The 23,880-nt window shown below is 45.5% G+C and overlaps 1 protein-coding gene across 3 annotated transcripts in view; it reads left to right on the top strand.

The window, feature by feature from the left end:
* Positions 1 to 23,880, top strand: part of CRTC3 (CREB regulated transcription coactivator 3) — a 713,757-nt gene that overhangs the window by 671,457 nt on the left and 18,420 nt on the right. For all 3 annotated transcript variants that reach the window (XM_069222591.1, XM_069222590.1, XM_069222589.1), the window contains one exon: positions 17,790 to 17,994. In XM_069222591.1, coding sequence (XP_069078692.1) covers positions 17,790 to 17,994 — 205 coding nt within the window. The remainder of the gene's footprint in view (positions 1 to 17,789; positions 17,995 to 23,880) is intronic.

Raw genomic sequence — 23,880 nt, 5'->3', positions numbered from 1 at the left:
TGTGACGTACACATTGAAAGTGTGGCAGGAGATGGCCTGTAAACTCAACAAAACGCTATTGTACTCCTCATTTTTCCCATTATCATAACATCCTTTGCTTCCTATCACACATGAGAACACCTGTAGGCACTTTTTCCAGGCTAGAGGGATGACGCGCTTGGGAGATATTTACAGTGAGGGAAAGTTTAAGGCCCAGGAAACCTTATTTGAGGGGGGAACTCCTATGCCGTTGGATATATTCTTGTGTATCAGATTTAAACACAACGTTTGAGCGGTTACTCCCAATTTCCCTCTTGACCCCCTACATTTGGGACAATGCATGTCCACCTCCAAGTGGAAATGTCCAGCCATCTGGTTTATCAATCGTACTGAGCAGCTCAACTAGAGGCTCCCTCCTGATGTGATGCGAGCGAGAAATCAGTGGGAAGCAGACATGGGAATTACCATTACAGAAACAGAGTGGCGCTACTGTTGCATCCAAATTGGCAAGATAGCCTCTAGCAGCAGGCTCCGTACAATACACTATAAATTTCTACATCGTATATACTACACCCCAGTCAAGCGACACAGCTTACGCCTACTTCTCCATTAATCACTGTAATGGATGTGGCATGGCAGGAGCAGATTTCCTACGCCTCGCATGGTTTTGCAGTCCAATACAGTCTTACTGGGATGACCTCTCTGTGCCCCTTGTGGTCATGATAGGTCAACCTATGACACTAAACACTCTAATGGCCCTGCTAGATCACATCAAAGAGGTAGAAGCCAACTGCAGAAGATAAGTTGCATTAGCCCTGCTTTTGGCTAAACACAGGATTGCTTGTAGATGTGGTAGAGGGAGAGCGCTGAAATTCAAATGGCGGCTAGCTGATCTCATTTATTGTAAAGATCAACTATCTGTTTATGCTGAATTGCTTCCCCCTAACTCCAGACTGCATGTATCTGGGACTCCCTGACTACTTCTTTACTCCAGCTGACACCAGCAACAACAGAATATGACATATGTAACAGCTTCAATTGAGCATATTTACATACTAGCACTGACTTGAAAATATTCATGAAACTTGCATTACCAAGCACTCTATAGCTGTGGTACAAGAGCGTGTCCTGTGGGAGAAACTAAAACTTGCTGCTTGTAATGTTGCCCCACAACAAGGTGATTGCATGTTTACACTAAGTGGGTGGATGGGAAGAAATACTGTTTAAAAATTAAATTGTGATGAACTACTGAGTGATGTTGCACTCCGGCTTTATTTGTAGATGTTCTTTACTGAAAACTCAATAAATAAAAGTTCAAAAAAAATAATTCTGCTGAAAGAAAAAAAGGGCAAAGAACAATCAAACTAGGCAGGGTTATGATTAGGGTCACACAATGAAGACTTGTTGTTTGAGCTTGGTACATGAAAAGACTGGGTGAAATTCGTCGTACTTAGTGGTCATCACTAGGACCTCACAGTAAATTTCACAATGAGGGTAAATGATAGAAGTTGTTTGTTCTTACACTTTCATATTAGTGAGGTGGGTGCTGGTGTGCTATCATTCCACAGCTGCCCTCCTTTAACACCAAGAGGAATGTCTCATAGTGTGTGTGAAAGCTCAATAAATCAGTTGCAGTAACATTTGTAATAATTATCTTTTATGAGTAACAAGAGTTTAACTCTCACCCTCCCTTGCTTTACTAGTTGGGCTCTTGACATATACTTAGAGATTTTTCATATAGACTATGAGACCACTAAAAAGAATATAGATTGTAAGAGACAACTAAAAAGAATTTATAAAAGGAGAGAAACAATATATCCACAATACTGCTCCTCTCCTCAGCAGCCAGCATACTTGTAAGCATTGTTAAAAAGCAAAGGGAGCTAGAAGAGCTGGCCTGGATTCCTCTCTTGTCACTTCAGGACTGAGAGTCAATAAAGAGCAAAACCATGTGTGGCTCTGCATGGGGTAAAATCCTAAACACAAAACGTACAAAGAACCCATGTACTAAAATCAGTGCTTTAAACTAATGCATACATCCCCTAGAAATTGGGAAATACCTGAATATGTCAATAAGACATACAGTAGAATCCAGTAAGTCATGAGCAGCATAGGATGTAGTGTAACCACAGGAATGTGCTTCATACCTGAGAAAATGATAATTTAGAAAACGTGGGACACCCGCAGCCATTTCACAATGAGACACTGTGTTGCACGTGACTTCACTTAGTGTTGAGTTGGTAGCACCTCCCAATAGTTACTATAGCTAAAGCCTTGCACATAGGTGTGCAGATGACATATTCAATATTGTTCTTGTTGGTTGAGAGAGTTAATGTGTTCAATCACAGTTCACCATAGAGCCTAGACACCACTGTTGCTGTGCAGATTATGCTCCTATGTTGGACAATCTTATGTTTACCTGTCTGCTATCCATGCTGAAATACACGTAAGAAACTTGATGATATACACTACACTCTTTGTGTTACAATTTCTGTTGAAGTTAGCCCACCTGGAGGACATCATCCTTCCAATTCTAGGCCCAGATCCATTATATAGCACACAAAGGCGCAGCATATTCCAGGTGTTTCTGAGCAATACATGTATTTATTTAACATATGAACTTCTGATGGTTATATCGCACCACAAATTTCTCATCTTAGAATGACGCCAGGTCCCTTACTGGATCTAGAGATTTTTTATAGTAGTTCTCCTGCATGCTGCAAGGTGGCGTTGTGCAGGTCAGTGCTGACTCTATACCACCCTTGAAGTGATGGAGCAGAACTGCGTATCTCCACCTCTGGGCACTAATGTCAGGTCCTTTCTTTCTGCGCCTTCTGACATATCCAGAGCTCTGCTTCCGACTTTGTCAGTTTTCCAGTGACTCTAAACTTTTCCACTGTGCGCTAGGGAGCAATGTCCCCAAAGAAAAAGACAGGTTTCATGCTGTGTCACAACTGCAGGTAGCAACGTTTAGCCACAGACCTGCAAGAGATGTGCTTTTGGTGCCTGGACTTAGTGTTTGACTCTAATTCATGTGATAAGTGTGCCATCATGCACCTGAAGGCGATTCGAAACTGGGAGGGAAAGTTGTATGTTGCCGTCTGCAAGAAGAAGTTTCAGCCTTTGTGTAGACCCAATCTCGGTCCCGGAGCCATTCCCATGACCACTCTATTTCCCACTCCAAGTCTGCCAGGAAATAGAAGTCCAAGTCTAAACACAAGCACAAAAAAATCCAGGTGATTTCAACCCCATCCCAAAAGAGAGGGTGTGAATGTATTGAGATGTCAGCTGCATTACATCTAGGTCACAGTCCATGGAGATAGTTGCAAAGTTGATGCTCCAAATTTCCCAAGTCATCATTGACCCTGCAGCAGATCTGGCCTTTCATGGGGTCAATGCTTCAAATTTCTAGTGCACTTTTGGGTCCCTGTAGCATGCCTCTAGGTCCCATGTAACCCAAGGGGCTTACCACTGCTGGGTCCCTTCCTAGCACCATCTGCCCTTTCTGGATTTATATCTGGGCCTGTATTGACTCCTTTACAGACTTCCATCATGGCCCCAAAATCCACTCTGTTTCTCCCACCAGCAACTACACCACTAGTGCCGATGGGAGATCCATTGTCGACATCTGTGTCTGATCCCTGGCCAATGTTGGCTTGAGCTCGACCGATATCACACTATGAGATTGCAAAGGCACAACCTGTTGCCATGAACACTGACTGTAACCATGTGTCTCTACAGCAATGCAGCTATCAGCAGAGGTTCCATTCTCTTTTTTTGCTCAGATTCTAACCGGCTCCAGAGCAGGCTACACCCCATAGTTTTTATAATGATTATGGAAAGTAGGGTGTCTTACTCCCCCATCATTACACTGATTATGCCCTTTGCCTTAATTTACAAAACACTAGTGGCCTTGATACCTCCCCTGAGGGAGCTTGACTCACTACCAAAGTAAAAAAAAAGTGCATTGTTCTCCGTGGTGGTTCAGAGGGTAGCAGAAATACTAGAATTACAGCTACCCTGGATTGAGCCCAAGATAAATGTCTTGATGGAAATCTTTCAGCCTGGGCCAGAAACATCTGAGCCTTTGCTTCCATTTATTGATTCCCTCAGAGGTATTCTGGTGGCTACCAGGCCAAAGCCACATTCTTCCCAACCTCTGAGCGGGTCGGTGCACAGATGTCACAGACTAGCACCCAGTGACCAAGATTTTCTCACCAAGCACACCACTCCAGAGAGCCTCATTGTACAGGCCTCAACCAGTAAGGAGACACCCTAAATCAGTTCCAGTCAATCATCCAGACAAAGAATCCAAAAGGGCTTACTCCTTCGGCAAAGTTAGGTTTTCCTCTGCCACCGTGGCATTGTTATTCTTAAATGCCTTATTGTTGGGCTAGTATGCACATAGCAAGCAAGATCATGTGTGCAGTCCCGGAAGACCTTAGGGCCTCTTGGGCTCAAACGATACATGATGGGCAGGACGCAGTCATGTTATCTGCGCAGGTCTAGATACTATGCATTGTATCAGCAGTGCTGTTGGTACCAGTGTTGTCCTTGATATGCATTTCTCAACGTAGTCCCCTGTTTTTCCGGTGCTGTACAGGCTCCACTCATGGACATGCCTTTTGATGGGCTGCTCCTCTTTGGAGAGAAGGCAGGCTTCACTTTGGAACACTTTTAATGACCGTTGAGCTGTTTCAGTCTGTTGACCCCTGCTAAAAATAAATTCTGTACCAGTTTAGTAGAATTTCAAGCCACTCCCAGGGACTGGCATATAGGCAGAAACAATCGTACCACCCAGTGACGCATCTGACAACCCAGTCCTTTTGGGGCTGTGGGCATGAAACTTGCAGACAATGTGATTGCCATCAGGGGCATCAGTCCTTTATGTTCTCTTCATCGATAAAAACAGCTCCAAACCACTGTACTTTGCCCTTAGTGGTACATAGTGGAAGGTGGGATCTGGGTCTTCTTTCCGGGTTGGTGATCCATCAAATCTGTCGGATGGATCTTACATATTGTACAAGCAGGCTATAACCTTCCTTTTCTCTCTTCTCACCTAGTATTCTTCCCATACTGGAACAAATCCCAGCAGAGCATCTATCAGTTGTTCTGAAATAAATATGATTGTTGTTCGCTAGTGGTACTACCAGACTCTGCAAGAAGTGAGGGTTGTTACTCTTGCTATTTCCCCATTCCAAAAAGGATGCAGGACCTCTGATCTCTGAACAATTTCCTAAGAGAGAACAAATTCCTTGTATCTGCTGTAGACTCAAGAGATTGGATTATGTCATTCGACTTGTAGAACATTTATTTTCATATATCTGTCCTGCAGTCCCACAGACATTGCCTCTGTTCAAGATGGGCAGGGATCATTTTCAGTTTGCTGCGCTCCCCTTCTGACTCACCAGCGCCCCTCAGATCTTCAAGAAAGTGATGATGGTGGTTGCTTCCCATCTTCAGAGGTTGAAAGTTCTTGTATTCCCATACCTCAACAACTGGCTGCTGAAGGTGGAACTTTTAACATTATTTGGTCACAATATAAACAAGCTGAAGTCCTACCAGATTCCCTCACAGAGGCTCCCATTCATAAGGGTGGTCCTAAACACAGTGTAATTCAGGCCTTTTCCCCTCATTAATAAGTGCAAGAAGATCAGGCCATTATTCCAGTGTTTCAGACTTGGGACTGGTTCCAACGAGGGTGGCTCTGAGGCTTCTCCGCCTTTTAGTTTTGTGCTTCTTCTTTATCAGCCATGCCAGGTGGCACGTTCGATCCCTGCAATGGAATCTGAAATCCCAGGTCTGTCAGCATCAAAGGCACCTTTCTAACATCATTCAGGCATCAAGGAAACTGCTCAGGATCTGCAGTGGTGGCTGATCGATCACACTTAGTCCCTTGGCAGTACACTGTCCCTTCCCCATCCAGAGTGGAGAGTAATGACAGATGACTTACTACTGGTTTGAAGTGGTGAGGAATCACCTGGTGGAGATCAGAGGGCTGTGGTCTCCAACAATGGGCTGGCTCCACATCAGCCTACTTGAGCTTTGAGCCATTCATCTGGCCCTGTCTGACTGTTCATCAGGGAAGGCTTTGATGGGTCTTATCGGGCAACACTGCAGCCATGTGTTAGTTAAAAGGGCGGGGTGAAGTGTACTGTGCCTAGAGGCCTTGCATCTCTGGAGGTAGTAAGAATGCCAGGTCAAACACCTGTCAGGTTTGTGGAATGCTAAAGCAGACAAACTGAGCAGATGTTATGTGGCAATCGCAAATGCATTTGAATTCTCCACTGGTGGAAAGTGTCTTCTACCAGTAGGGGAACCCTGGATAGATCTTTTTGCCACCATCAGGAATGGGAACGAGCTGTGTCAACGATTTTGCATTGTGCCTCTCTTGTTAGAACATGCCAGAATGAAACAATGGACTCCTGTGTGCCTTCCTGACGCCTCCTACCATTACCCAAATTCTGAATAAGGTTAGAAGGACCAGGCCAAAGCCATCTTGTAGGGCCCATTAAGTATGGTACCCAGCGCTCCTGAGCATGAGCATCTGTCCTCTGATCTAGCTACCACTCCAGTAGAGCGTCCTGACCCAGAAGCAGGGCAGAGTCCTACCCCTGAATCAGTGCAACTTAAACCTCCATGAGTGGAGATTGAGTGGCAGCAGTTAATTTCTTTCAATATCTCGCCGGAGTTGGTAGATGTCATCTTCTGTGCCAGATGGACTTCCACACTATCAATGTACCCTTGCCGCTGGGACAGGTTTGTAAACTGGTGTGGTGACTAGACCACTGACCCCTTACATGTAAAGCTTTCAATGTCATTTTGTCTTTATTGTCATTAGCCCAGGAAGGTCTTGCAGTGGACACTGTAAAATGTTATTTGTCAGCACTTTCGGTCTTTCTACATTTACAGGACCACCCCTCCTGACTATCACCTGTTGTGATGCTGTTTATTAAAAGTTTGACACATGCTTCTCTCAAACCATTTATAATCCCACTGTGGGACTTTCATTTAGGTTGCAGTATTCCACATGTGTATGCCTTTTGAGCCAATAAATAGCTGCTTGCTACATGTCCTGATCCTGAAGACTGTTTTCACCCTTGTGATTAGGTCACCTTGTTGAGTGAACTGCAGGCACTGTCAGGGCAACTACCCTACACCACATTTCTCTTGGACAAATTGGTGCTGATGTCTTAGCGGCCTTCTTAAAAAAAGCTGTGACCAGCTTCCACATTGGCCAAATCTTCACTCTACCTGCATTCTTTACTCCTCCTCGCCCCTCAGAATGGGAGGAGAGCCACATCGGTTGGATGCCAAAAGTGCCATAAACTTTTATATAGATCGTACCCAGGACTATCAAGTAGATGGCCAACTTTTTGTGGAGGAAAAGGAAGGCTGTGCAAAAGAGAGACTTGTTGAGGTTGATTGGCTTTCTGCATTAAGATCTGCTATGTATTGGCCAAGAAGCAGCCCCCAGAAGGGCTGAGAGCCCTTTCCACCAGGGATAAAGCCACTACCACTTTGTTGGTAGTCCTTGGTTCTGCAAGACCTTTTTGTCTGACTCCACAGAGCCCGCTAGCTTGTGAGGGTTCTGCTTTGGTATCTGTTCTAAGGTGAAGAATCTGCAATTCAAACTATCCATCAGAAGAACAAGTTACTGACGTTTGGTAACACTCTTTCTGGTGGATGTTTTATCTAACTGTAGATTACTTATTCACCACCTCTTCTGTGGTGTAGCCTCTTTCTAATGTCTTAGAAGGTCTCAAGTTAGTACTCAGCACACTGTTACCAACAGTTGTTCATGCTGCACGTCTGAGGATGTGCAAAGTGAAAATACAAGAAACTGATATTAGCATCCCAGTGGCACTTATATGCGATTATGCTTTCTTACTTCCAGGTAGTATGGAGTTAGCGTTGAACCGCATGACACCCCACAGTGGTGTGTGAGAGGACTGCTACAAAAAAGATCTTCAAAGCCAGTTTTCTGCCTGGGAGCTACTCAAAGATGAGGAATGTGCAGTTAGCTATACCACCAGAAAGAGCTTTAATGAAAGTAAAGTAACTTGCTTATTTGCCATGTGCGAGCTTCAAAAAAGGAGAAAAGCTGCCATAGTTAATAAGACCTCAAAGTGTGAAAATGTGAGATTCTCAGCCCTGGCTTGCCTTTTCGGAAAGGGCAAATCTTTTCAGGTAGTGATTGGGGATGGTGTCTTGGGCAGAGACCTTTCCACATATACAATTTTAAATAATTTAGACTCACTGTAAGAAAATGGAGTATTAGCTGAGGGGAGTGATAGCCCACCTCAAATAAAAATCACTGTCCTTTTCAGGGTCAATCACAAAATTCTAACTCTCTAAAAGTTTGACACACAAGCAGTTAGGCTTAACTTAGAGGCAAAATGTAAAGTATTTATGCAGTACTCAAACAGTAATAAAGTGCAAACACAACACAAGAAAAATCCCAACTCAATTTACAAACATAGAGAATATTTTAATAAATAAAACAAAAACAAAATGACAAACAACAATATGTAGAACAAGAGATCTGAACTACAAAAGTTTTATTTAAATTAGCATCAAAAGACACAGAGTGCCAACTGCGGTTATCTGCTTGTGCTAGACTGGGTCAGAGTCCAATGTTAAGGCTGATGAAAAAGTAGTCGTCATCAGTTGTCAGCAGGGCAAGCTGGGTCCAAAGCAAGGCGTGATGACAGTGGATTGCTGAAGACTGGGATGTCCGTGCATTCATTGACAAAATCAGGAAAGTTCCAGGTGGGCAAAATTTGAAGTCTGTCCTGAGGAAGTTTCAGGTGTCAAAGGGTGGCTGCTCAGCATCGGTCTAGATGAAGCCCGATGAAGCCCTCTACGTTCACACTTAAAAACTTTTCTGGGAGTCCATCCTCCTTCAGCGGGGCTAGCAAGCAAGCTGAGGCCATCAGGTAATTTGATGTCTTGGATTTGGACGTCAATCTCAGTCTGCTTCGGTTCTTTGGGTAGACAGTTGACAAAAAGTTTTCAAGTCATAGCATTTGCAGTGCAGCAGGAAGAGTACATTCTAACACCAGCCAAGGGTCTAGGACATGAGGGCACTACTTGAGGGCTAAGACTTCCTCCAGCAGAGGCCATCAGCAGGATCTAGGCTAGGCGCATTTGGAAGAGGTCAGCTTGACAGTTGCAGGGAAAGAGCCTCTGGAAGCTTGTGGTGTCCCTGTAACTCAAACAGGAGGTCAGTCAACTGACCTTTGAGCCACTTCCAAAGTCATAGGTTTGAGGCAAGCAGGTAAAATCTTCTGTCAGGTTCTTCAGGCATGAGAGCAGTCCTTATGATTTTTCACACTTCAAGGAGTGTTCTGAAGGGGGTACTGGGATGCCACATTTGTACCCAGTACCTGCCTGCCTAGACCATTAAGTTGGATTTGAAATTACTATAAAAATGAGTCCTTGAACCATTTTCCTAGCTGCTCCCAAACTGAAATTAAGCTCAATAATATGTTATTCTGTAAAGAGATCCAGCCTTGCCACAGTGAAAACAACTTTGTTGGTTTTATCACTGCCAGAGCAAGTACAACAGAAATTATACGTATTCTTCTTATTTTTTAAATATCATGCACCATGCCTAAGCACATTTTAGGCCTACCTTAGGGATGGCATAAGTATAAAAAGGGAAGGTTCAGGCCTGACAAAAGATTTATTTTGCCAGATCGAAATGGTAGTTTACAACTGCGCACTGAAGCTGCAATGGCAGTTCGGGAGACATGGTTTAAAGTTCTATTTTAGTGACTAGTACAGCCCTCTATTAGCACTTAGTTTACTGGGCCTGGGTACATGTAGTACCATATTCTAAGAGCTTACCAGTAATTTAAATGTGCCAATTAGGTGTATACCAGTTTTAACATGTTTAACAGTGCACAAACATTTTAACTCTGGTTAGCAGGAGCAAAGTGCACCGAGTTCTACAGCCAACATAAAGAGGGTTCAGTAAAAAGGCAAAACATCTTGGGTGACCCAGCAAAAAGGGCTATTTCCAACACCTATCTTTCTCAGACTTTGTTGGTGTTTCCAGAACAAAGGTTACATAAAGGATGCTTGGAAACAACTGTATTGCTTAAGGAGTTGATGTCAATGTTGTAGGTCGTTTCACACTGGCAGCAACCTGACAGTCGGGACTTTAGGCAGACAGCCTTTTCGGTCCTCCAAAAGTCGTAATCGACCCGAGTCCCTTACATTTTTAAAGTATTGTACTTTTTCTCCATGGGCATTTTGTTAATAATAAGCAACTGAAACCCTGACATGAATTTAAAACACCAAAATCCATGTTAAGCAGAGTCACACTTATTGTTTCATCTGAAAAAGTTTAAAATATAGTTTGCTGCATATCATAATTCCCGCTATTACTTTATTTTCATTGATGAATTGTATCAGTCAAAGTGTATTTTGCCTTGTTTGAATGAAATGTAACCTATGTACATTTTAATTTAATTTGATAGTTTCACTCTAATATTGTAATTGTTAAAGGATGGAGTTTAAGAAATGAGCTACTGTTAGAAATGGCGTCTGTGTTTGGCAGTCAGTTTGCACTCTGTCGAAGCAGGGACCCTCACTCTAGTCAGGGCAATGAAGGTATACACTCGAAATAACCCCTGCCCACCCCCTTAGCACACACAGTTATACAATGAAAACACTACAAAATGGACACCACACCAGTTTAGAAAAATAGGTAATATTTATCTAAATCAAAGAAGACCAAAACGACAGAAATCCAACATACACAAGTCAAGATATGAATTTTCAAATGAATAAGATTCTTACTTTAATGGAAACAATGGAAACATTGATTTTTCACAAAGTACCTGGTTTGTGTCAGAAATAAAGCAGCACTGGCAAGCGTGTATCAGAAAAGTAATTCCTTACTCACAAGTGAGGCATTTCTTCTCCAGTCAGGTAGGCGATGCATCATTTTTCAAGAGAGCGATGTGTCGATTTTCGGACAGGGCACCTCAGATCCGCGCAGGTTCACAATGATTTTGACGCCCAGCGATGATGTGTGAGAAATTGGGTCACACTGTGTGGGAAAACCGCGCTGTGTGGGTTTGCGCCGTTATCAGAAACTGCAAGCAGGCGGTGCATCATTTCTCTAGCCGCGATGAGTTGATCTCCCAGCCGCAATGCAGGTGGAGTATCGATTTTAGCCACGAAGGGGGTGTGACTTTTTTTTGCCGCGTTGCAGTGGTGCATCTAAAATGTCCCCGCACGGTGTTGTGTGTGTGGATTTCAGTCCTTGTTCTGCCAACTTTACCTTTCAAGGGCCCAGAGACTGGATAGGGCACCATTTGGTAGGGCAGGACTCTCGGCAGAAAGTCCATGTGCTGGCAGAGAAAGTCTTTGACGGCCCTGAGACTTCAAAACAAGAGGCAAGCTCAGTTCAAGCCCTTGGAGATTCTTCTCAAGCAGGAATGCACAACAAAGTCCAGTCTTTGTCTTCTTTCAGGCAGAAGCAGCAACTACAGGCCAACCAGCCAAAGCACAGTCACAGCCAAAGGGGCGCAGTACTCCTCCTACAGCTCTACAGCTCTTCTCCGTGGCAAAAGATTCCTCTTGATTCCAGAAGTAATCTAAAAATCTTGGGTTTGGGGTCCACTACTTTTATACCCCTTTCTGCCTTTGAAGTTGGCAAACCTCAAAGGAAAGTCTCTGTTGTCTACAGTATCCTGCCTTGCCCAGGCCTAACCCCAGACACACAAGAGGTGGTTGGAGACTTCGTTGTATGAGGGCAGGCACATCCCATTCAGGTGTAAGTGACCACTCCTCCTTCCACTCTAGCTCAGACGGCCCATCAAGAAATGCAGGCTACACCCCAGTTCCCTTTGTCTCACTGTCTAGAGGGGATTCACAAACAGTCCAACTGTCAGTTTGACCCTGACAGGGAATCGACAAACAGGCAGAGTCACAAAATGGTTAAAGCAAGAAAATGCCTACTTTCTAAAAGTGGCATTTTCAAACTGACAATTTAAAAACCAACTTTAGCAAAAGATGTATTTTTAAATTGCGAGTACCGAGACACCAAACTCCAGATTTCTATCTGTGCCCAAAGGGAAACTGCACCTAAAAGTAATTTAAAGGCAGCCCCCATGTTAACCTATGAGAGCTAGGCCTTGCAACAGTGAAAACCGAATTTAGCAGTATTTCACTTTTAGGACATGTAAAACACATCAGTACATGTCCCACCTTTAACATACACTGCACCCTGCCCATAGGGCTACCTAGGACCTACTTTAAGGGTGCTTTACATGTATACAAAGGGAAGGTTTGGGCCTGGCAAGTAGGTACACTTGCCAGGTCGAATTGGCAGTTTAAAACTGCACACACACACAGACGCTGCAGTGGCAGGTGTGAGCCATGTTTAGAGGGCTACTTATGTGGGCACCTCTAGTGCACTTTACTAGGGATGTACTAGTAAATCAAATATGCCAAACATGGAAAAGCCAATTACACATACATTTTACACAGGGAGCACTTGCACTTTAGCACTGGTCAGCAGTGGTAAAAAGCCCAGAGTACCAAAACAGCAAAAACAGAGTCCAGCACACAGTCAAAACATGGAAAGCAGAGGCAAAAAAGACAGGGGATACCACACCAAGGATGCCAGGTCTAACAGGTGACCCCTGACCTGGTTTAAGGCCAGGAACCACTCTGCGTGATGAGCAGCTCCACCGGACTGCCCTTGTGCTCCTGACCCCGCCCTCGCTGTTGCCGCGAGTTCGAGACCCTCCACCACTCGCAGGCATCCGCCTGCGCCTCATCCCTGGTGCCTAGTGGTAGGCGTAAGTATAGTTGGTCTTCTCTTTTTGTGTACTTTGTGACTATTGTGCTGTTTTTTTCCTTGTAGCTTTTTCTTGTGTCTTTCTCTTGTGCCTTTTTGTGTGCCTCTTATTGTGCCTTTCCTCGTGCTTGGGCTTCTCTGCCCGTTTCTGGTCCTGCCTGGTTCCTGCCGCTGCGTCCCCTGGGGCCCGTCCCCCTCGTGCCCCCATTCGCCACTCCCTCCCGCCTCCCAGTTGCTCCTCTCTCCCACCTCCCCTTCTTAATGGCGGCCGCTGCGCGCTGCCCAACGTGACCCCTGACCTTATTTAAGGCCAGGAACCACTCTGCGCGATGAGCAGCTCCACCGGACTGCCCTCGTGCTCCTGACCCCGCCCTCACTGCTGCCGCGAGTTCGAGGCCCTCCACCACCCGCAGGCACCCACCTGCGCCTCGTCCCTGGTGTCTAGTGGTAGGCGTAAGTATCGTTGGACTTGTCTTTCTGTGTACTTTGTGACTATTGTGCCGTTTTTTGCCTTTAGCTTTCTCTTGTGCCTTTCTCTTGTGCCTTTTTGTGTGCCTCTTATGGTGTCTTTTCTCATGCTCGGGCTTCTCTGCCTGTTTCTGGTCCTGAACGGTTCCCGCCGCTGGGTCCCCTGCAGCCCCACCCCCCTCGCTCCCCCATTCGCCACTCCCTCCCAGCTGCTCCTCCCTCCCCTTCTTAATGGCGGACACGCGCGGCGGGCGCACCGCTGGCGCCCCGGAGGCATGCCAGAGGAAAGCCCGTCTCCTCCCGTCTGCGCCTGGACTGGCCCATCGCCTGCCTCCCTGGCCCACGCACCGCCCGCGCCTCTAGACATCTCTACACCTCCGCAGGGCTCCACGCTCTCAATCCCGGCCGGCCCACTGCCTGCACCCAGGCTGATCCGAGGCACACCCACGGACCCTTCGCCTGTAACTCATGCCGCTTCTTTTGCAACCATACCATCAATCACCACGACAACGCCAGACACCCCAACCACCTCAGCTGCATCCTCCTAAACACCCGCTCTGTCCACAAGCACACCATCGAGCTCTGGGACCTGCTCACGACAGTATCCCCTGACATCGCCTTCCTCACTGAAACATGGATGAACCCCTCATCTGAACCAGACATTGCCATAGCCGTTCCGGAGGGCTACAAATCACACGAAGAGACAGCATCAACAAACCAGGAGGAGGAATCACCATAGTACACAGAAGCTCCATCAGGATCTCCACCAATGACACCCTGGATGCCGCAGAGCAACTACACCTTCAGATACACATCAACGCCAACACCACCCTGAGAGGAACCCTTGTCTACAGACCACTAGGCCCCCGTCCCCAATTCTGCAACACCATCGCCAACGCAATCAGCGACCTAAATTTCCACCTGGAGAGCTCCAGCGACTGCAACTCCACTGCCCTACTGAACAACCTTGCAAAACCTAGTCTCAAGCAACTGGTCACCTCGCCTACCCACTCAGCCGGGCACACACCATATTCTCCTCCAGCAGCCACATCACCTTCACTCACACCACCGAACTCCATTGGACCGACCACCACTGCGTTCATTTTTCCTTCGCAAAGCCCACCACCAACAACACCCAACCGCTCACCGCAAGTGGAACAAGATCTCCAAGGAACAACTGATCTCCAACCTTGCCCAGTCCCCACCACCCAAAACCAACGACCCCAACACCGCCGCCCTCAACCTCAAACGATGGTTCGACGACTGCGCCAACACCCCGCACCACTCAAGAAAACCAGCAACACCCGCATCAGCAAGAAAGCTCCCTGGTTCACCGCAGAACTTCAGGCATCCAAACGTGAATGCTGGAAATCTGAGAAAACCTTGCGCCAAGAACAACAAGCATTTGCAATGCAACAGGTCTCGCATTTGCTCGTATTAGAGCTGATAGCGTTGTAAACTCCTAAAAGGACTTTTCACTCGTCATGAAACCTATCGACAAAAGTGCAATAACCGGAAAAGGTGCAATTAAGTGTGTAATAGGGTCTATATTATGTAAAGCGATCAACTTCTGCCAAGCGAGATCGCGCTGGGAAAATAGAGAAAAAGTAGTCCACGAACCGGACGGAAAACAGCGAGCCTCGTATTTTTTCTGTACTTGGTTGATGCGCTTGAGGAGGGCTATCCACCGGAAAAGGCATGATGTATGCATGCCTTCCACTAATGAAATCAAGCAGATTCTAACAGGCAAGCCCACAAGCCAATGAAAGACACTGAAGTGACGTGGACGGGCACCGAGCCATTTTTAATTCCTAAAGCGTCTGGCTCAGCGAAACGCATGTGCAAGCGCATGCGACGCAGGCTCGACCCTAATCAGAGAGCAGCTTCACCGCCTTCAAATCAGCCATGCACAAACACCACCAGCTCATCCGGACCGCCAAAAGATCCTTCTACAGAAAGCGGATAGAAAACAACGCACACAACAGCAAGGAACTATTCAACATCATCAAGGAACTCACCAACCCCAAAGCATGTTCCATCGACCCTCCCCACTCACAAGACCTCTGCGACTCCCTCTCTATCTACTTACACCGCAAGATCGCAGACATACACAAAAGCTTTGCAACGCCGTCCCCCACCACCACTGACATGGTCAACCCCATTGCACCCTACCGCACCAACACACTGAACGCTTGGACCCCCACCAATGATGAAGAAACCACCAGAACCATGAATACCATCCACTCTGGCTCTCCCACAGACCCCTGCCCTCACCACGTGTTCAATAAGGCCATCCAAATCATCGATCCCCAACTCCAGACCATCATCAACAACTCCTTCGAGACCGACATCTTTCCGGAAAGCTGGAAACACTCAGAAGTCAACGCCTTGCTCAAAAAACCCAAAGCCGACCCCGAAGACCTCAAAAACTACCGACCTAACTCCCTACTCCGCTTCCCAGCGAAGGTCATAGAGAACAACCAACTCACCCGCTTCCTGGAGGACCACAGCCTACTCGACATCTCTCAGTCTGGATTCCGCAAAAACCATAGCACCGAGACCGCCTTTATCGCCTGCACCGACTACATCAGGACCACGCTTGACAAAGGTGAAACTGTGGCCCTCATCCTTCTCGAACTTTCTGCAGCATTCGACACCGTATTCCACCAAACCCTCTGCACATGGCTCTTTGACGCCGGAATTCGGTACAAAGCCCTGGACTGCTTCACCTCCTTCCTCTCCGAAAGAACACAAAGAGTCCGCCTCCCCCCATTCCGGTCACAGGCCACCAAGACCATATGCGGAGTCCCTCAGGGATCCTCACTCAGCCCCACCCTCTTCAATATCTACATGGCTCCGCTCTCCATCATCGTCCGACCCCATGGACCCAACATCATATCCTACGCTGACGACACCCAGTTCATCCTCTCCCTCACAAGGAACCGCACAACCGTCAAGAACAACCTCCACACTGGACTTCTCGCCATTGCTAACTGGATGACAGCAAGCCACCCCAAGCTGGGCTCAGAAAAAAATTAAATCATCACCTTTGGACCCAACAAGTCAGCATGGGACGACTCCTGGTGGCCGGCCACCCTGGGGCCGCCCCTGACACCTACCCCCCACGCATGCAATCTTGGCTTCATTCTCAACTCCCCTCTCTCTCCATGACCCAGCAAGTCAATGCCATATCACCCTCATGCTTCAACACCCTTTGTATGCTCAGCAAGACCTTCAAGTGGATTCCTGTAGAAACCAGAAGAACAGTCACCCACGCCCTTGTCACTAGCAGACTGGACTACAGCAACGCCCTCTACGCGGGAGCTACGGCCAAGCTCCAGAGAAAACTCCAGCGCATCGAGAACACCTCAGCACGTCTCATCCTCAACCTCCCTCGCCACGCACACATCTCAGGCCACCTCCGAGACCTCGACTGGCTCCCCATCAACAAAAGGATCATCTTCAAAATCCTTATCCATGCTCACAAAGCCATCCACGATACCGGACCAGCCTACCTCAATGATCGACTTAACTTCCACATCCTGAAACGCCAGCTCTGCTCCGCCGACCTCGCCCTCGCAACAGTCCCTTGCATTCGCCGCACCACATCCGACGGCAGGACCTTCTCCCATCTCACTGCCAAAACCTGGAACTCCCTCCCCACCAACCTTCGCAAGACCCAGGACCTCCTGTCCTTCAGAAAGCACCTCAAGACCTGGCTGTTTGAGCAGTAGCACCCCTCCCCAGATCCTTGAGACCCTACTGGGTGAGTAGCGCGCTCAACAAATTGACTGACTGACTGAACAGTTAAATATTAAGCTGTGTTTCCTATCACTGTTCACCACCTCAGGACAGATGCAAGCAAAAGTGCTCCCTGAAAGATTACTGATCACCCTTATTTCAGCATCATTACCAGGATTGCAATGCTTTGTCTTTGTTGGTTTATAATTAGTGAATATAATCTTCTACTATTTATGTTGTGTTAGTTTTCATTTCTCTCTGTTAAAGACGTGCACCCTGTGTGCTACATGGGAAATATCTGTTTAACACCTCCTTCTATCTCCCTGAGAAGCATCATCCTGCATTAACTTTTGGACGATCCTTGCACTGAGACTTCACTCAGTTTTATTCCAACCAACAGAACCTACTTCAGAAAATGTTTAATGTTGTGGTTTGTCTTACAATAGTAATTAGCAAAAGAGAACATGGACTATTGACTTACTTTGCTTTCAATCTGATGAAAAATCATTTTGAAATATCAGTGCATCATTTTTCTATTATGAATCACTTTCACTAGTGAAAACCTACACAAAGCATATATCAAAAATATATTTTTTCCCTTAGGAAGGGTGATCTGTTCAGTTGACAGTTGTTGACTAATATTCTGCCTCTTGTATTGTCGTACATTTCATGTACAGTTGTTGTTGCTGCAATAGCTAGTGAATAATGAAGATAACATTTGATTAGCATCATTTAAGTAAATTGTCATTGCTGAAATAAACTTGGGTTCTTTCTTCATCAGGATCAGTATGACATGCTGGGAAGTCCAAACAGTTTTCTGCAAAGTAATAGCAGTTTCTATGATCCAAATATGAACCTCCAGTATTCTCAAATAGCTATGATGGGATTCGGCGGGAGTCAAGGAAACTTGCAGGAATCACTTCAACTCCGACCAAGTTTTCTGTATTCCAACTGTGGAGGAAGTGTTCCGAACATCATTCTAACTGGTATGTGTTCTTGGGTACCATTGTGAATGTTGAACTGAAAAATAAATATAATTCATAGATATGATCTCTCCTCTGGATGGAAATTTCAAACAGAAGTCATAACATATGGAAATGTATCATGTATGCAGAGCAAAACACGTAGGTACTCAAAGTGAGTATTGTTTTAATTCTATATATTGAATCCTCTGTTGTAAGGTAGATTGTTAACTTCGGGATTGTTTTTACAGCTTCTTAATTGTGACTTTTATCCTTTATAGTTGTATCTTTAAGCTGTCACACTCTTCAGGAGCTGTTTCTGTACATCCATTTATTGTTTTAATGATTTTAAGTTGTAACATATTATTGTGAGTGAGTTATATAACTATAGTACACCAGTTTTCTTCAGAAGCGAGGCGCATCCTCTGTTAGGGTGTGTCAATTATGAATATTCAACGAAGAGAGGGACAAGAAAACATTTCAACAAGAAAATACATATCTTCCCAGCTGCCAGAAATGGCAAGGTAATAGACATGTCAGCTTTAGGCTGGTCTTGCCCCAAACCTTTTGCCTGCTTTTACTCACTTTTGCTAATTTTATTTTGTTGGCCTTAGGACTCTGGGCATTTTACTACTGCTAAGCAGTGCTAAACTGCATGTGCTCACGCCCCTTAAACATGGTAACAGTGGTATATCCACAGCTGGCACATTTAATTTACTTATAATTACCTAGTAAAGGGCACTATATTTGTCCAGGGCCTGTAAACGAAATGCTGCTAGTGGGCATGCAACACTGATTGTGCCACCCACTTATGTAGCCCTTTAAACATGTCTCATACCTGCCACTGCAGAGCCTGTGTGTGCAGTTAACCGGTGATGCAGATAATCATACCTTTTCTCTTACACATCTGGGTCTGCTGTATTTACAGACCCCGTGATGGTGCAATTGTAACCATGCTATGTGGTTTCTGTAAGTACTATCCATGTTAATGAATGCTTGTCATACACTCTGTTCTTTGGAAGGAAGTTTGATTGTATGAGACCATGTTGCTGCAGCAAGTTGCGAATAATTTATGGCACTACTTTACATGTGACAAAGTAAATATAGCATGAATTGAAGATGGTTATTACAAGCAAGTCCTTACAGTGTGACAGGGTTTGAATTCAATGTGGTGGTGAAGCTGTATGGAAGCTGAATGTTGGTTTCTCTATGTTGTAAGCTAATTAGATATATAGTACTATTCTTTGGTCTATCACCTGTTTAGAGGTGGATCTTCTCTCTGTATTGATGAAAAATGTCTATCTATCAATCTATCGGAAACTGTCACCCTCCAGGGGTCTCCTGATGCTACAGAGTATAAAAAGCAGGGTGGATAGCAACTGTGCACACTGAGACAAGCTTTGAAAACGCAGGTTTTGAGCTTGTCCTTCCTATGAATCCATCAGACCAACTGACATAGGGTGATCCTTCGGATCTGCTTTTAAGGCCATTGACCTTAATACCGGCGTGCTCGAATTCTGATTGCCACTTCCCGTCGCGGCTTGCTGGTGTTGAAGGGGGCGGGGCGGCACGTGCGGGTGGAGGGAGCAAGAGTAGCGGGGGTATGGTAATAAAATGTAAAAAAAATACAAAAATATATATTTAACTTGACTCCTGCGCCACACGCCTCTCCTCTGCTGCCTGGAGGCAGGCACAGGCTCCCAGCCTTCCCTGCGGCCAATCCTGACGCTGCTCAAAGCAGCGTCAGGATTGGCTGGGAGCACCCAGCCAGGGTGCTCCCAGGCAGACTGGGAACCTGTGCAGGCTCTCTCCAGCTCAGCAAACGTGTTGCTGGGCTGGTGAGAGTCCTGTGCGCATGTGTGTTTGGCCGGCCTGAGACGGCAGGCCAAACACACATGCTGAGCACTCCCCCAGCACTCCCCCTCAGAGCATGTCACCACCGTGGCCCGCCCCTTTACAAGGAAACAATAAAACACACTGTTTGTTATCGTTTCCTTGTAAAGGTTTTGCTGCTGTCCCTGCTGGCGGGGTAGGGGGGACACTCCTCCACCCTCATGGAGGAGCCACCCTGGCCACTTCTCGCTCTTTGGTAAAAGTACAGCACCCCCTCCTCCATTGTATTGGTTCACGCTTGTTGTTTTATACATTCCTATCCTGCTTACAACCCTGAAAGTGTTTGTTCTGCTCTTTTTCATTTTTTTAAGATGGATTCCTCATTTCTCCTAGAATTGGGGTTAGAGGGTCTGATTTAGATTCCATAACTGGGTGCGTACCTGCCTCTGAAGGGCATGTTAGAGAAGTCATAACTTCGAAGATGATGTATTCCTGGTGACTTGTCACCAGTAGTATGACTTTTCTTTAAAATAAAGGGGTTTCCATTTTCATGGAGGTGTCAGTATTTGTTTTTATTTTTGTTGATGTTTATTTTTTTACATTTATTTCAGACATATTTGTTCCTTCAAGTTTTTTTTTTTTGGAGTGAACTTCATTCTTGTGATTAATTTTACGGTGCCGTGAATAAGTTGCTATTAACATTGCGCTCACTTTCTTCTGCTACCCTATTTTAGGCCAATATAAGACCTATGAGCGATTTAAGCTTAAGAATACAAATAATTTGGCAGGTCTGTCTGCTAAGGCTAAATAACGTAAAGTTATTTAATTGTAATCCATCATGGTTTAGGTTTATTTATTTATCCCATGCCTTAGTTAATTAAAACCATACATGAATAACAACACTTTTAAAACAGCAAAAAAAGAAACACAAATTTAAATTAACATCTCTAACACACTGATTAAAATGCTTCAAACCAAGCGGAATAAAAGCTACAAAATGTAGCTTCCATTCAAAGTGCATGGTGCTTTTTGAACAAATAGTCTTGACATGGTAGGGTGCGCAATACGTCTTCAGACAGGCAGACGTTAACTAGCAGCATTGCATTTCCTGATACATGGCACCGCCGATCCTAACCGTCTGGCAGCATTTCTGAAGACAAACTCAATTCCTTACAGATGTCTGGCATATTAGTTGTTGGTGCACGTAGGCTTAATAAGTTAAAAAAAAAATAACAAAACAAATCAGTAATCTTGAAACCTGTGCTCAAAACTAAAGTGACACCGTGCCTAAATGCTTATCTCAAAAGTGGAAAGTTCATTGCACAATATATGGGGGTATCATGTAAAGCTAACCAACGCTGAGTATAGGGTGCTTTTTACAAAATGCCTCCCCTTCACTAGGCTGCTTAAAACTTACTACCATAACCAGTTGCTCTTGCCTAGGTCTGGTCTTTTCAGGTAAGCAAGATGACAAGGGACAACAGCTGTGAGGATTGGTGTACCCAATTAGCCTATAAGTAAACTAGTGAGGGCACTTGAAGCCGCAGCAAGCGGGAGCAACACTTGTGCCTAATTGTTGAACAAAGGGAGATGTCCAAATAATCCCTGTTACCCACTGCAGTGACCTGGAATGCATCCATTCATTTTAAGCCCTTGTTGATCACTGTCTTGCTTTGTCTGCAGTTTCTTTTTGACCTATACAAGGTATTTCGCAGAGCGGTAGTTTGAGTGTCTGTGGGTGTGAAACAAGACAGAACCACCTGTCTGAAGGTCCGGAGACCTCTTTGTTTGGAGAGTTGGCCACAGTATTGCTTTTCTCTTGGCCACTGTCTTATTAGTGATGATTTGTGCTCTCAAGGGGTATATGTAGATGTGGAGGTAAAATGCCCGTGTGATATCTCAACATTTGTTTCTTGAGTAGATTAGAGAAGCCTGTGCAGAGTAGTCCTGCAACACATCCCAGCCATGGGTTCTTTTGGCAAATGCCTCTTTGTCCTTTATCAGTGACACATGATTAATGTTTTTCATTACTGCATTTTTAAAGCTGGTGAATGTGGCCAATGTCGCCCAGAGGTCGTGAAGTGTAAGTTGTGTAAAGGACTCGTTAATGTAGGTTCAAGCCAGGATGACCCACAGAAGAGAATTTTGTGCGTTCGAGCAGGCATTCTTCATTTTAAACCAGCAATTGATTTATGAGCCTCTTCTAGTAAGAGACTGTCTTTGGAGACCAAACTCCAACCATATCTTAGCAGGAGAGGAATTGTTTGGGAGGCAAAAGATCGTTCTGTAGGCTCTGCAGACCACCCGGTCAGGCTTAGAACATCCCTCCCTGGTAGCCCCTTGCTGCCATACGTTAGAGTAATCCATCATGGGTTTCTTCAATAAAATCATAAATAAAAAAGACTGCTTCCTGTTAATCTAGGGGGATGCCCATTGAAATTATCAGTATTTCTCAGAATTGTCAGTCAAAATGAAGTGAGGCTGACAATGGAGCCACTGTATGGATAGACTTTATTATGGCACCAGTTTCATCCATGGTGATAGTGTGCCAAGTGGTCTAGTTCTTCTGTTTATTCGAGACGGGGAGACCAGTTGCTAGGTCAGTGGGGTTCGGTTGAGGGTCAGATTTCTGTATTCGGAGGTTATTTTGCTGCAGAACAATTACAGTAACTTGTTGCAGAGGTCCTGTGATGTAGTAATGCTGTCGGAGGTGGCCACTGGTGAGGTGAAATCTTTCATGATGGCAGAAATGTCTTTACTGCTGTTGTTGGTGCTGGCACCAATGAGGTCTGCAGGTGTTCGAGATCTGTTGGTGTTAGCATCATAGGGTGTATTTTGAAAGTGTTCTTTTCCTTGATGTCTTGGCTCATTCGCCATCGCTCCTGCAATTGCTTGCTGTGGCTCTTTATCCTGAGTTTCTCTGCGAATCAGCTGGTTTGCAGTCTGGTTTTCATGTTTTTGCTGTGCTTGGAGGTGGGGAGACAATGGTGGCAGCGCAGTGGGTGATCCTAATGTTTAAGGTTTTGATGGTTTGTGGCAGACTGCTCTTGTGTTCAGACCAGTGTGGCAAGAGAGCATTGGTCCAGTCTTACTGGGATGTTCTTAAAGTTCTAGTAGGCAGGTGCGGTGGTGGCTGGCCTGTGGTGGGGAGGGCTTAGGGGTGCTGAATCTGACAGTATGTGGTCTGTCCAGGTGATCTCTGATAACTTCAAATTGGTGTATGGTGGTCTTTAGACGAGGGTTCCGCTCAGCGTGAAGTAAGCTGTGATGTGCAGTTTGAACATGAGGTGTTCCATGTTGCTGGTAGATGTGTCTGTGGTGGTGGAGTCCTTGAAGATGATGGTGACTCCGCCTCCAGGCTTGTGCTGACAGTCCTGCCTGGTCATCTTGTTCCCTGTGGGGATGTCTGTAGGGATGTCAGGGGGCTTGTTCTGGGTTCATCCAGGTTTCTGTGAGGAATGTCTGGGCTGCGGTGGTGCAGTAGGTCCCAGATATCTTTGATGAGTAAGCAGGTTTTAAGGAACATGTATGAGTGCGCAGCATGCTTGGTAGACCTGGCATCCTTAAGGTGGTCTATCTTCAGTCTTTTTGCCTTTACCTCATTTTGTTGCTGTATCTTTTTGTTGGCCTTAGGACTCTGAGCACTTTCCCACTGCTGATCAGTGCTAAAGTGCATATGATTCTCCTCTAAAACATGGTAACCCTAGTGTGTCCATAATTGGTATATTTAATTTACCTGTAAGTCCCTTGTAGAGTGGTATACCCTATATCTAGGGCATGTAAATTAAATTCTACTAATGGGCTGCAGCACTGATTGTACCACCCACTTAAGTAAGTAGCCCTGTAAACATACCTCAAGCCTGCCACTGTGAAGCCTGTGTGTGCAGTCTAAGTGCCACCCCAACTTAGCATTTAGAACCTCTGCCAAGCCTTAAACTCCCCTTTTCATACATAAGTCACCCCTAAGGTAGGCCCTAGGTAGCCCAAAGGGCAGGGTGCCTTGTAAGGAAAAGGCAGGACATATGCTTTTAAGTTCTCATGTCCTGGTAATGAAAAACTGCCCAAAGTCGTTTTTCA

Source organism: Pleurodeles waltl, chromosome 3_1 (genome assembly GCF_031143425.1).
Source record: "Pleurodeles waltl isolate 20211129_DDA chromosome 3_1, aPleWal1.hap1.20221129, whole genome shotgun sequence".
Lineage (NCBI taxonomy): Eukaryota > Metazoa > Chordata > Amphibia > Caudata > Salamandridae > Pleurodeles > Pleurodeles waltl.
This window is presented reverse-complemented; position numbering and strand designations above follow the sequence as displayed.